At 59.9% G+C, this 13,163-nt stretch overlaps 1 protein-coding gene across 2 annotated transcripts; it reads left to right on the top strand.

Moving 5' to 3' along the window:
- The first annotated feature begins 5,694 nt into the window (after positions 1-5,694).
- On the top strand, positions 5,695-12,300 carry ADGRG1 (adhesion G protein-coupled receptor G1). 2 transcript variants are annotated; one of them, XM_009983985.2, is made up of 13 exons: positions 5,695-5,734; positions 6,237-6,662; positions 7,153-7,276; positions 7,359-7,506; positions 7,591-7,719; positions 8,489-8,605; positions 9,125-9,170; positions 9,538-9,638; positions 9,722-9,837; positions 10,432-10,706; positions 11,363-11,474; positions 11,740-12,008; positions 12,179-12,300. In XM_009983985.2, exons 1-13 carry the CDS (start codon positions 5,695-5,697, stop codon positions 12,298-12,300), a joined length of 2,025 nt encoding a protein of 674 aa, XP_009982287.2. The 2 variants fall into 2 exon arrangements, with proteins under 2 accessions (XP_009982287.2, XP_086477135.1); XM_086621009.1 differs by having other exon boundaries at positions 9,125-9,174; positions 9,542-9,638.
- The last annotated feature ends 863 nt before the right edge of the window (positions 12,301-13,163 follow it).

Raw genomic sequence — 13,163 nt, 5'->3', positions numbered from 1 at the left:
AGCCGAGCGAAGCCGAACCGCGCCGAGCCGAGCCGAGTGCAAGGTGCCGAACCGCGCCGAGCCGAGCCGAGCCGAGGCGGGACAGCGCTCCCAGCCCGACAGGTATCGGGGGCGGCGGGGAGCGGCTGAGCAGGGCCGGGGAGGGAGGAGGAGCGGGGGGGTTCCGATTTTTGCTTTCGCGGTCCCAAAGGCCACGGTGAGGGGAGCTGCCTGGCACGCCCTTACTGGGGATACTGGGAGGGAATGCTGCGGGGTCTTTGGTGCGGGCGAGGAGGTGGCGGGGGCAGGAGGCACCCACTGGGTGCGGGGCGGTGCCCCCAGTGTCGTGGTTTAGTGGGGACCAGGAGACCGCCACACCCCTGGGGATGTCACCCGCTGGGGCCAGCCCGGCAGGACTGGGAGGGCGCCGGGGCTGTGCGTGGCTGGGACTGGTGCCGCTGGGCAGCACCATGGGGCGCTCAGTTGGCCGGCGGGGCAGGGAGCAGAGACGGATGGATGATGGATGGATGGAGCTGAGGGGTGCTTCGTGAGGGGCTTTTAGGGTGCACTCTGCTCCCAGAGGTACAGGGACGTTTTGCCTCCCCACGCCCGAGCGGTGGCTGTGAGGCCGCTGTCTGGGCAGGGGCCGGGGGTCTCTGCTCATGGCCAAGGCGTGGGTTGTCCGGTGAAGCCCCCATCCCTGCTCCATGGAGCTCCCGCAGCCGGGCTGAATTCCCGGGCCGCAGAGCCCCGAAGGCCCATGAGCCGCCCGGCACCAGCTGCTCCGGCTGCTCTGGGTGGCACAGCTGAGCCTCAGGAAGACCCCGCCGCCGTGCCGGGCCCTGCCTGTGGCCACCACTTCCCACCCCACGGGAACCACCAGCGCGCCCCATTCCTCCTCCTCCTCCTCCCTCCTGGCGAAGGGCGCAGCATCCCTGTGGGAATGCTGGCATGTCTGGACAGGGTGATCTCCTTCCCCTGAAATGCCTGGTGAAGGCTGAGGGGATTCCTGCTGCAACATCTCAGCTCGCTGCTGCTGGTCCGGGCACGCTGCTGCGGGATGCGGGATGCTCTGGCTGTTCCCTGCCTTCAAGCTGCCCCTCCGGAGAAACTGGCAAAACCCAGGGAGACCGGCTGGAGAATCGAAATGAAGTCTCCTGGAATAACCTCCTGGCAACAGGTCCCAGTGGCTGTTGAGGAGGGAACACGGCCAAAGCTCATTTCACGGTCTGAGGGTTGCAGTAACCCCCCTCTGAGCTCCAGCGCTGAGCCAGGAGGGTTTCGGAGATGCGGCGGGGGGGCAGCAAATCCTTTAAGCTGGGGACTGCTGGGGACTGCAGCCACGGTGGGTTTTGCCGTGCCCCTCGCTGGCTTTGCAGCTCCCACGTGAATTAAGGCAAAGCCTAAAAAAGCTGCATACTTGGTTGCAGTCCAGCTCTTAATCCCGCGCCCGGGGGCTGCTATTCGCAGAACAACAGGTTCGCGAGCAACTGCGCGCTGCTGGGACGCTGCTGGGACGCTGCTGGGACGGGCACCCCCGGGGCTGGCTGTCCCCGCACCTTGTGGCGGCACCCAGGGGTGTCAGAGGGACGCGGCGCTGCTGTGGCTCCCGGTGTGCCAGCGCCTGGCGGTACCAGCTGCCTGCTGGCGCCTGTTTTTCGGGAGGGCTTCAACTCGCCAAATCCATCAGCTCGCTGACAGCTGGGGTTTGGCCAGGATCCGTGGGGGCCCCGTGGCCTCTTACCTGGCTCCTCTAGTGCCACTGCCTTTGCCCTGGCTGCCCTTGGCTTTTCTGCAGCCGGAACAGCCTGCTGGGACCAGGTTTGCCCTTGCTGGGCTCCAGGTTGGCTGTTTTCCCTGCCAGATGCCCAGGAGCCTAATTTGGGGTGGTCCAGGGCTGCTCTACCTCCCTTCCCCAGCACCTCCAAGCGACGGAGACCTTGCTCGTGCGGAGGGGGACAAGACCTGGGAGGGGATGGCATGTTCTGGAAGCCGTTTAAAACCCAGGAGGGTGGGTTGAGGGGAGCCAACCTGCCGGAGGAGGTTAAGGAGTTGCTTCCTGAAAAGGCTGAGCGGTGGGAGCGCACCGTAAGGATGGCTGGACCCCCCCAAGGCGGGCGGTGCAGCACGGGGTGCCGGGGGGAGGACAACCTGCGTCCCTGCCTTCCCGTTTCACGGCGGCCCTCAATCCACTGCGGGTGTTACCTGGTCCTTCGCGGGCTTTGCACGCCAGCGAGCCGCGTGCCATGCTGCCCTGGCACCGGGGGAAGCGCTGGTTTAGTTCGCGGCGGTATTTCTGTCCATGGTGTTTTTTAGGAGATGGAAAGTTGTTTTTTCATTTGGAACATTCAGATCCAGCTTTAAGCAAACCCTCTGGAGGCTCAGGCACCGCGCTTGGCCCGTGCCAGCCTCCCCTCGGCTCATCCCCTCGGGAAGGGATGGTTGCCAGCGGCTGGCGAAGGACGGATCTGGCAGGGAGCTGTGCCACTCCCGTGGGAATCTTTATCAGGTCTGGTTTTGTCCTGTTGGCCCGACTCAGCTTGCGGGTGCTGGCTGTTGTGTGCAACTCCACTGCCTGGGAAAAGCTGATCCTGCGGCACGGGCTTGGCATAGCCGGCACAGCGCAGCTGCCGCTCAGCTCCTCGGGCATTAACAAACGCGCCGGGTCAGACCCTGCCGCCCACCGGTGTCGGGAAAGGCTCGCGTGCCGATGCCGTGAATAATGCGCATGCACGGGCCACGGGCCAAGGACAAGGGCACTTTGGGAAGGACCCGGGTGACCGATCTTGTGGCATCCCCTCTGCGGGGGAGTCCGTGCTGGGGTGCCTGCCTCCTCGGGCAGCTCCAGTCCCAGGGCACATCGTCTGCGGTCCCTATGATGGAGACTCGTCACGCAAAGCTGCTCTGTATCTTGGGGAGCCTGTCCTGGTTGCTTCTCTGTGCCTCAGTTTCCCTATCTGGTTCCTAAGTCCTTGCCTGGGTAACAGTCTGCAGGTGATGAGCTGCAGGCTCGTTAGCATCTCGAGGAGCAGAGTGTATTTTTCTAATGGACCTGGAAGGAAAACTGAGATAAAAGCCCCTGGATCTCCCCATTTCCGGTGTTTGTTTGAGGCATCAGAGCATCTTCCTCTCTCCTGGGGAAAAACATCACCTCCAAAAGCCATGGGCCACCTCCGAAAGCTTAAATACCTGCTGCCAAGTCACCCAGAGAGCAGTATGGCCGTTGTAAACACCAAGCTTTTTTTGGGGGGAGGGTTGTTTTGGTTTTTTTCACCATTTGCCTCTAGGTTTAGAGGCCACAAGATTATTCCTTGGCTTTTTTCTCCAGAGATCAGCGTGTTCTTATAATGGGAGGATACAGTGTGATGCCCGGGGCTGAGCCTCCCTGCGTGCCAGCGGCGAGAGAGCCTGGTCTGGACCATGTGGTGTCCTGCCATCTCTTTTCACATCATCTGGCTGATTTTGGGGCCAAACCAGGAGTTTTTCTCTGCGTTGCTGTTCTTGGAGGAGTTCAGCCCCCGGGCTGGGGCAGCGGGTAAAGCCGTCCTGCCTTGGGGGTGATGGAAGGAGGTAGGGCACCGAAGGGCATCTCTGTTTTGTCACCGTGATAGCGGCTGACAGTGGGGAGACACCCCGCTGGCAGTGGGGACACACGGCATTGCCACGGATACCCAGGGAAGATGGCGGGGGCAGGATCCAGCCCCGGCATGGGCTCGGTGCATCTGGCTCCCTCCGGCAGTGCTTATCGCTGGCACGCACAGGAACCACGTTTTCCCTCTGCGAAACCATTTTCAGGGGATTTTCTCTCGCTATTGTTCGGCTCAGGAAACGGCAATTGGCGTCGGGGTGAGCGGGACCATATAGGGCTCAGAGTGGAAATACCAGTTCCCCCACCCACATCCCGCAGGGATTTCTGGTCCCAGTTGAGTAACGGCTGAAAGGGGCTGATCCCGTCCTCTGAATACTCCAGTAAAATCCCAGTGGAGCCAGTGCGGTGGGATGGGCTAAAGCCTTGTTGGGATTCTGCATTTCCCATCAGGAGGGGACGCTTTCCTGGCACGCTGGCTCTGCACCATCACACCCCGCTTGGCATTCGTGTGCCACTCCATTGCTTTGAAGCCATCCGTGTGTTTCCCATCACCACTGGCATTTTGCCACCCTGGATCCGTGCTTTTGGGATACACGTGCGTGATTCCCGGGCACGTGGTGAGGCACCAGGATGCCGGCATCATCCACATCCAGCTACTGCTGCCCAACCATGCCGGTGCCATACCCTCCCCGCCTGCGTCGTTAGCGCCACACTCCATTGTACCCATGGCAGCAGGTTAATTAACAACCCGAAGCCCCTGTCTTCAGCCATAAACTGCTGCAGGAAGCAGACGGGGAGGGACGGCGAGCAGGCTGTGCCCGCGGTGACGCGCCAACGCAGGATGTGCCAAGAATCCATGGTGGCTGGAGAAACCTCTGGGAGAAAGTCGGGCAGGTGGGAGAAACCTGCTAAGACGGACGGTGAGTTTTCAAGCAGGTGGTTTTCCCCCCGGCTTTCGTACCTGAGCACCCTTGGGTGCCTGGGTGAGCTCGCCAGCCTTTGCTGGTGGGTGCCTGCACCAAATGGAACAGGATTCGGCCACTCGGTGGGTTTCAAGGAGGATGCTTTGAGCAGGCGCAGGAGCGGGATGCGGCGGTGGTGGCAAACCGGGTGCTGGCTTCGGGCATCGGCGGGTGCTTGGCCAGTCTGGCAGCCCCCGCCAATGCCATCCTGCGCTGGGGGTGCTCCCGCTGGTTGTCGGACCCTGGCAGGATGGGTCCCAGCAGCTGTGACCTGTCACTGGGGTGACAGCAGGGTGAGGAGGAGGAGGAGGAGGAGGAAGAGGAGGAGGAGGCGGAGGAGGAGGAGGCGAAGCTTGGTGCATCTCAGCAGCGCCGGAGATGCCGTTCGTGGTGAGGCGAAGGCAGAAGGTGCGATGGGAAGGGCTGCGGGTGCGAAGGCTGCAGCTGGGTGGAATGTGTGGGTGCACCAGCACCCAAGGGTGCTTGGTGCTGGCCTGGGTGCCGGTTACAGTAGCCTGGGCTGCGTATCAGTACAAAGCAAAGGGTGATGGAGCTGAGTGCTGGATGAAGGGAGGGGGAAAGGAGGTGCAGAGGACTTTGCCCAGCGGGTCACGACGGGCAGACGGGGTTTTGGCAGCCGTGGCTGTGGTGTTGCCGGGACGAGCCTGGGAGAGCCCGTTTCTGCCGGGCTGAAATGACAGTGGTTTGCACTGTGCCCAGCTCCTCGGCTGATCTGCACGTGGTGAAAGCACCCAAGAGAAGAATTTTGGGGCTGGCGAACTGGAAACCGCAGTTTCCTTCTGTTGCTGCCGCTCGCGATAAGCCGCCAAGGCCCAAACCGAGATGTGAAGTGGGCAGCGGAAGAGGGGACCCGACCCCTCCCCTGCTGAGTCGTTGGTGATCGGTGTCTGTGCCAGGGTGGTGGGGCACCCTCCCCGTGCCGAGAGCCCTGGGGACCCGCCTGCGGCCAACCCTGTCCTTCCAGCCCCGCAGCCGGGGCGATGGCCGTGACACCGGCCGGTGTCCCACCGGCACAGCCTTTGCTCTCCATCCCCTGACCCCATGTACGGGTGGTACCCAATACTCACGTGGCCCCTTTCCTTTGTACGCCCCCAGGCTCTGCTTTCTCCTCGGAGGCCAAACCAAAGCAGAGAGCTGCCCGGGATGAAGGTCCTCCTTCTGCTCCTGCTCTCCCCTCTCCAAGGTAGGCTGTCCCAGCTGCATTCTGCCCTGGGATGGTGGGCCAGGTTTGGGCTGCTGGAAGTAGTTGGCAGCCCCCAAAAATTGGCTGGGGGACACCGAGGGGCATTTGCAGCCGTGATGTCCACAGAGGTGAAACGTCTCATGGGCTGACCTGCCAACAGTGGGGTCTCTGGGGCAGGATGGGTCCTTTTCAAAGAAAGGAGATGCTCTGCATCCGTCCCTTCTGGAGTTGGAGAGTTCCTCCGTTGGTCTCTGCAAACGCGGGTGGTGGCACCTGGAAGAGGGTAGCACCAACAGATGGGAGGTCCTGCTGCCCTGGGAGCCCTAGCGAATCCTCCCAGCCTGGCCATGGGGACATCAAGGAGGTGGCCAACGTCACACAGCCCATCCAGGCAGAGAGCCTGGTGTGCCACACACCATAGTTGCCACGGGGTTGCGGTGTTTGCTGAGGTTGGCCACCTGCTCTGACTGAACTGGCATCTCCGTGCACTTGTGCAACACAGGGGTAGGAGCCAGCAGCTACCAGGGAGAGGACTTACGCTTCTGCGGTGACCGAAACCAGACCCAGAACAGCACCATCATCTACGAGCACAGCCCTGCCAACATCTCCATCAAGAACACGGCCCAGGCCCTGATCATAAAAAGACCCTTTTTGCCAAACAGGACAAACTCTTACTTCGAGTACAGGTTGCCCCCTGCTTTGGGCAGGTACCGCTTCTGCATCTACTGGTTCAAGGCCAACAGGACCCTGAGGCTGGTGTACGGGAAGCAGAGCTTCCTCTTGGATGAGGACCAGTCCAGCAGCATCACCTCGGCGAAGGAGAGTCAGAAGACTGAAAGAACCAGCACCCCCATCTTCAACGTGTCCTGCATCTCAAAGGGTGGGAAGAACACCTCCCTTGACAGTAAAACTGAATACTTCTTTTTAGGTAAAGGCAATTCAATGTTATTTTAATGAAATAAGGGGTCCGTTTCGTCCCCAGCCCATTCTCGAGCTGTCAGCAGAGCGGTGGTGGTATCCCAGTATGTGCTGCAGCATGACGATGGGAAGACACAGCTAAAGGGTGATGGGACACATTTTCGCTCGAAGGAGCCCAGAGGCAGCTCCTGGTACCCCCGGCTCCCTAGAGATGAAGATGGAGATTTTAAAAAGGGTTTTGCCTCCTAAAATCCCGGGAAATCATGTGCTTTGCAGAGGTCTCCCATCTGCAATGCTAGGCACCTAGCTAGCCTCAGCCACCCTGGTCCCCGTGGTCTCAGTGGGAGCTGAGCTCCAGGTGGCAGAAGTCCTCTGGGTTGGGGTCACCTTGAAGCCCTCTGCCTTCTGCTCCCACCAGGGCTGTGCCTGGTCGGTTTGGGGTGCGAGGAACCTGGCTCTGCCTGTGCATTTCATGGCATTTCCTTTCGTGTGCCCATCACCCTCTCCAGAGAGCATGCCCACCTGTGAGCAAGATGTGAAGGGACAGCTCACCCCCTTGGACAGCCTCATCGCCCAGCTCCTGGTGCCAGCCGTGGGAGCCACAGAGCAGCAGGTGCTTCGGCGGTGAGTTCCTGGCACATGCCATTCCCACTGCTGCCGGCGCGGCGCCGACTGCATCCTGCTCACTGCGCCCCTTCCCTGACAGCAAACTTGAGGAGCTGGAGAAGACGCTGGCTGAGGTGGAGCTCGAAGGGCAGAACCAGACTTTTGGGAAGGCCACCGTGCAAGCGACCGTCCTGAGGGTCCAGCCCACTCTGGTTCCTCAGCATCTGGTCTTTGCTTCCCAAAGAGAGGTGGGTCCTGGGCAGATTGCCCTGGTGGTCTTGGACTACTGGGATCCTCTCCCAACCTCTTTCCTGACTAATCTCTCCTTGCAGGAGGGCGGAGAGGTCCATGGGTTCACAGTGGACCTGCCGAGCAGTCTGTTTGTGATGGCAAAGGAGAGGGAGGAGGTGGTGGAGCACAGGGTGCTCCTCATAGACATCAACAGCCAGACCATGTTCCAGGTAACGCCTATGTGCATGGCATGATGGGGTGTCCCCGCTGTGCTGGGGGCTCCAGTGGTACAGGGCAGCAGGGATGCTGCCCAGACCAGGGTGCCAGTGCTAGCTTGGAGAAGATGCTTCAAAACCCCCCCTGCAGTACTGCCTTCAGCTTTGGGGTCCCCAACACGAGAAGGACATGGAGCTGTTGGAGCAGGTCCAGAGGAGGCCAGGAAGATGATCTGATGGCTGGAGCACCTCTGCTATGGAGACAGGCTGAGAGAGTTGGGGCTGTTCAGCCTGGAGAAGAGAAGGCTCCGGGGTGATCTTATAGCAGCCTGCCAGTACCTAAAGGGGCTACAAGAAAGCTGGAGAGGGGCTTTGGACAAAGACATGGAGTGACAGGACATGGGGCAATGGCTTTAAACTGAAAGAGGGGAGATTTCGATGGGATCTAAGGAAGAAATTCTTCCCTCTGAGGGTGGTGAGGCACTGGCACAGGTTGCCCAGAGAAGCTGTGGCTGCCCCATCCGTGGAAGTGTTCAAGGCCAGGTTGGATGAGGGTTTGAGCAACCTGGTGTAGTGGAAGGTGTCCCTGCCCATGGCAGGGCGGTTGGAACTGGGTGATCTTTAAGGTCCTTTCCAACCCAAACCATTCTGTGATTCTATGATTCTGTGAGCTAGAAGCTCGATGGGGAAAGAGGCATGGCAGCTACTTCCTGGGGACTCTCACCTGCTTCACGCCCAGCAGCTCTCCTTTTCCACACTGCCACTGCATCCTTTTCTCCAACAGGATGAAAACAGCAGCCACGTCCTGGGTGACAAGGTGGTTGGCATCTCTCTGGTGGACACGATAGTGGCCAACCTCTTGGACCCAGTGGTCCTCACCTTCTTCCACGACCAGCTGCCGGTAGGTGGGGAAACAGCCTCATCAAACCTGATCCCACCAGGAATGGAGGGACAAGGAGAGCTCGGGCCCTGCCAGCTTAGAGAGTGGTCACAATCTAACAGGCCCATGCCCTTGGTCTGCCTGTACGAGGTCTGCTACTTCTTCTGGGGCTGTATCACAATCATGGCTTCACCGTGTGCGCTGGTGGTGGCACTGCCTGCGCCTGGCCAGGAGATGCTGCTTTGCAGATCTGTCCCCTCCAGCACAATCTCCAGGGCTGGGGATGCTTTAACAGTCCCTTGGCTCATTCACGGCCCTGTCAGGGTCCCTTGTTCAAAAAAGGGGACCTGGGAGGAGGCGTCTGCTCCACGAGCTGCCAAGAGAACGGTCTCTGCCTGGAGCCCGCTCTCATGATACAGGATGGTTTGTCTCCTGAGACCGTCTGACCTCCTGCCCCATGTCCACCCCTATGAGATGTGCTGGCCGGGCCACAGACCTCGAGCTGCATCCTCACCGGGGCGCGTGGTTTTGTCATTGCAGAGGAGCGTAACCCCACTGTGCGTCTTCTGGCAGGAGGACACCACCGGTGAGTGCTCCCACGCTTGGCCGTGAAGCCAGGCGCTGCCTCTGCTCCTTCCACAGGGTACCGCAGACCCGTTGGTAGAGGGAAAAGTCGCTTTGCACCTCCCTTCCTCCCTCCACCTCCATCATCCTTTCCCAAGGGATTTATTTGGGGTTTTTTTTACCTCCAGAGCTAACCGAAGAGCTTTCTCCCTCCCTGAGGCTGGGTCCTCATGCTGAGGTTGCCATCTGAGTGTGTGTGCTTGGCATGGGACAAGCTGGGCCCCCCACTTTTGTCCTTCCCCCGCCACGGACACCTTGCCCTGAAGACCCACCAAGCTGAAGCAGCTGTTCCTGCTGCTCACCGGACGCTCTCCTTTTCTCTTGCGCAGCCAGCTCTGGGAGTTGGGACAGCTATGGTTGTACAACAGTGACGGGGGACAACCAGACGGACTGCAGGTGCAACCACCTCACCTACTTTGCCGTGCTGATGGTGGGTAACACCTTCCTGCAGCTCTCTACATCATTCTCACCGGCTGTTCTTCCTCACCACCTCTCATTCCTCCTTCTCCTCAGGTATCATCCCCGGAGATCACCTACACACACAGGGATTACCTGAGTATCATAACCTACATCGGCTGCCTGATCTCAGCTTTGGCATCTATTTGCACCATCTTCTTCCTCTACTTCAGGTACAGTCTGACAGTTCACCCCATGTTCCCTGTCTGCATCCTGTTCGTTGCCACTACACCTGGGTGGGCACAGGCTCTCCAAATGCAGTCGGTGGCCTGGCTAGAAGCGTGATGAAGGAGCCGTGCTTGGAGAAAGCGGAGTTGTCCTCTCCAGAAACCACCCCCTTGGGCAGGTCTCCCACAGGGCGCTCAAAAACTCCGTCTATTTTCAATGATTTTGAAAAATCAGCTTGGTAGTAGTTATGGATCTGGCAAGTAGAAGCCTGCAAAGATCTTTTCAAGGGTCCAGTGGAGAACATGAGTGTCTTCTCCTGAGTCATGTCCTAGATGGATGATTCAGAGCTGAAATGATGCCGCTCCCTATGCCACGATGGCCTAGACCTGAAAAGCAGGGTCAGGTGCAGGGACCTGAATTTGCACATGTAACGGGTTGTCCCACCTGTGGGGTTAGGCTCTCAGCCCCTGACCCCACCAGAGGGCCTCCTTGCTCTTATGGTGGGGACGAGTTGCCCCATGCAGAGCTGTAGGGTGCTGTGGGGCACCAAGGATGCTGGCCAGGCATGGTGGTGAGGTCTCCCCACCTTGCTTCTCCAGAAGCAAGCAGCGAGACCAGATCACAAGCATGCACATCCACATGAACCTGCTGGGTGCCATCTTCCTCCTGGACATCACCTTCCTCATCTCTGAGCACTTGGCTTCCAGCAGCAGCGAGGTAGTCTGCAGAGCCGGGGGGGTAGTCCTGCACTTCTCCCTCCTGAGCTGCCTCACCTGGATGGGCATCGAGGGCTACAACCTCTACCGGCTTGTGATTGAAGTCTTCAATTCCTACCACGACCACTTCCATCTCAAGCTCTGCCTGGTGGGCTGGGGTGAGCATGGAGGAGGTGGAGATGCCTTCAGTGCTGAGGCGATGGGGTGGAGGGGCACCTGGGTAGGTCTTCCGCACCGTATATGGTGCATGGATGGGGATGAAGACATAGCTGTGGGGGAGCAGATGTCTGAAAGCAGAGGGGTTTCTCTGGCGAGAGACTCGGTGGAGGAGGAGAGTTGATGGCTGAGAGCAGAAGCTGGTGCTAGAACAAGGGTGGGTCACCCTGGGGGGTCACCCAGCAAGGGAGGCACATGAGAGCCACAGCTTGGGGTCTTTAAATGGAAATAATAGAATAGAATTGAATTTTCTTCTGAAAGAAGCACCCAGGACAGCTCAGAGAGATGGGCTTGATGCAGGAAGCACCCACACATCTCTGCTGTGCTTTGGGCAGGAGGCCACGGTAGGAAGATCTCTTGATCTTTTGTGGCCTGAAATCCCATGACCCCAGGAGACCCCTGGCTGGGGTCGGTGCAGGGCCAGGTGCTCGCTCCTGGGCTGGGGCTTATGCCGGGCGTCCTTGTTGCATCCTCCGTCCTTGGGTATCCCTCAGGAGGGAGGACGTTGGTTTATACTCTATGGGAAAAATGGGACAAAAAATCCTTCCAGAAGGTCCAGGGGCCAGGGTGGCTGCTTCACTCTGTTCTTGGCACCCAGGAATCCCCTTCCTCTGCGTGATGCTGATCCTCGTGACGAGCTGGACGAACTACGGCCCCTTCTCCATTCCCGTCTATGAATCCGTTGGTGGCAAAGCCACCAACGCAACCATGTAAGTCATGGGAAACGGGTTGCCTGGTCCCTGATCTTAGATGAAGTCAACTGGCCAAACCTTCACCGTGTCCTACAGTCTTTCCTTAGCCCTCCTGTGGCTTTTCTGGGGCTTCGTGCAGGGTGCTGGCGCGGTATCCCCGCTCTGGGTTTAATTGAGCTGGGTCCTGTGTTTGCCCCGTACCTTCATGCTTCTCCCAACCTTTCCACCTCGTGCCCCCATCGGACATTGCAGCGTCACTCTCTGCCCTTTCTCCTCCTTCCAGATGCTGGCTCACGAGCCCCCTGATCCATAATGTCGTGAACCTGGGTTTCTTCAGCCTGGTGTTCCTCTTTAACTCAGTCATGCTGGGGGCCATGCTCCGGGAGATCCTCCGGCAGAACAAGAAAGGCCACACGCTCAAGCATGTCCTTGCCCTCTTTGGGCTGAGCATCCTGCTGGGCATCCCCTGGGCGCTGGTCTTCTTCTCCTTCACCTCCGGCGTCTTCCGCCTCGTCTCCCTCTACATCTTCACCATCATCAACTCCCTCCAAGGTGAGGCTGGCATGCTGGGCTCCTCCGAAGGACACCGGGGCTTTCATGGGGCACTGGTGGGGCAGTGATGGGATATGAAAGGAGCCGTCCCTGGCAGGCTGGCTGGCTCACCCTCGGCTGCTGTTGGCCCTTAGAGGCGATTCACCCAGCCTGCCTCTCTCCCCTCCCAGGTTTCCTCATCTTCCTTTGGTACTGGACCATGGTGCTGCAAGCGAGAAGGTCCCCTGACTCACAGAGCAGCTCCGACAGCGTCAAACTGCAGCCCAACAGCAGCCAGAGCCACCTCGGCTGAGCCCCGCGATGGCCGCGCCGTGCCGGGGCTCCGCGCCTGGAGGACGGCCGTGGGAAGGACCGACGCCGTCCGCTTTGCTACCGCACCCGCCTCGTAGGGCTGCTGGGGCCCAGGGACCCGCAGCGGGGCTGGCCGTCCCGAGCTCCTCGCCTCTGCCGGCCCCCTCCACAATTTTCCCATCCCGCTGTGTCCCACCGGGCGCATCCCTTGGCTTGGCATCCGAGGGGCAGGAGGGGTGGATGCTCGCCCAGGCAGCGAGGGCTGCAGAAAGCGGAAGGGGCAGGGACAGGGTCCCACTGCCTCTGGACGTCCCCTCCCGTGCTCCAAGGCCAGGGATGATGGGTGGGAAAGGCCCCATCTTCAGCCCTTGGTGGTGCTCACCAAGAGGGTCCTTCTCCAGTGAAGACAGAATAACTGCCTCCGCAGCGCCCTCTAGCAGCTGAAATAATCTATTTTTGTTAATTTTGTTGAATGTATATTTTGGATGCTGTAGATGTTTAACGAGCGTGCCCACACACCAGCCTGTGCCCATTAAAGTCGTTCCTGCTGGGAGCGTGGCTCGCCGGGCTCTCTGTTGGGTGTGTTGGCGGGCTTTCCGATGGGATCCATCCGTCAGCCGCAGTTGTCCCATCCCCGGGGCAGGACGTGGCGTTTCACCCCGTAGGATCCTGCTGAGCTGGGACTGGTAACGGCGCTCCCAGCAGAGCACCGGTACCCTGGTGCCGTAGAGGTCGGGGTGGTGGAGGAAGATGTTGCAGCTCGGGAAGCTGCTGGTCTCCGGGGACTGTCACTACCCACCAACGAGGGAGCCTGGCGGAGGGTGGGAATCCAAAGAGGGAGACTTCACGGGACGGGAATCGCCG

This window comes from Tauraco erythrolophus, chromosome 15 (assembly GCF_009769465.1).
Source record: "Tauraco erythrolophus isolate bTauEry1 chromosome 15, bTauEry1.pri, whole genome shotgun sequence".
Classification (NCBI taxonomy): domain Eukaryota; kingdom Metazoa; phylum Chordata; class Aves; order Musophagiformes; family Musophagidae; genus Tauraco; species Tauraco erythrolophus.
The sequence above is the reverse complement of the archived record's forward strand: the minus strand, read 5'-3'. Positions and strand labels throughout refer to the sequence as shown.

Excerpts from the sequence above, each read along its gene's own strand:
- ADGRG1 (XM_009983985.2), top strand. The coding sequence starts at position 5,695 with ATGAAGGTCCTCCTTCTGCTCCTGCTCTCCCCTCTCCAAG. Across the intron at positions 5,735-6,236 it reads CCTGCTCTCCCCTCTCCAAG|GGGTAGGAGCCAGCAGCTAC; the intron begins GTAGGCTGTCCC and ends TGTGCAACACAG. Across the intron at positions 12,009-12,178 it reads CATCATCAACTCCCTCCAAG|GTTTCCTCATCTTCCTTTGG; the intron begins GTGAGGCTGGCA and ends CTCCCCTCCCAG.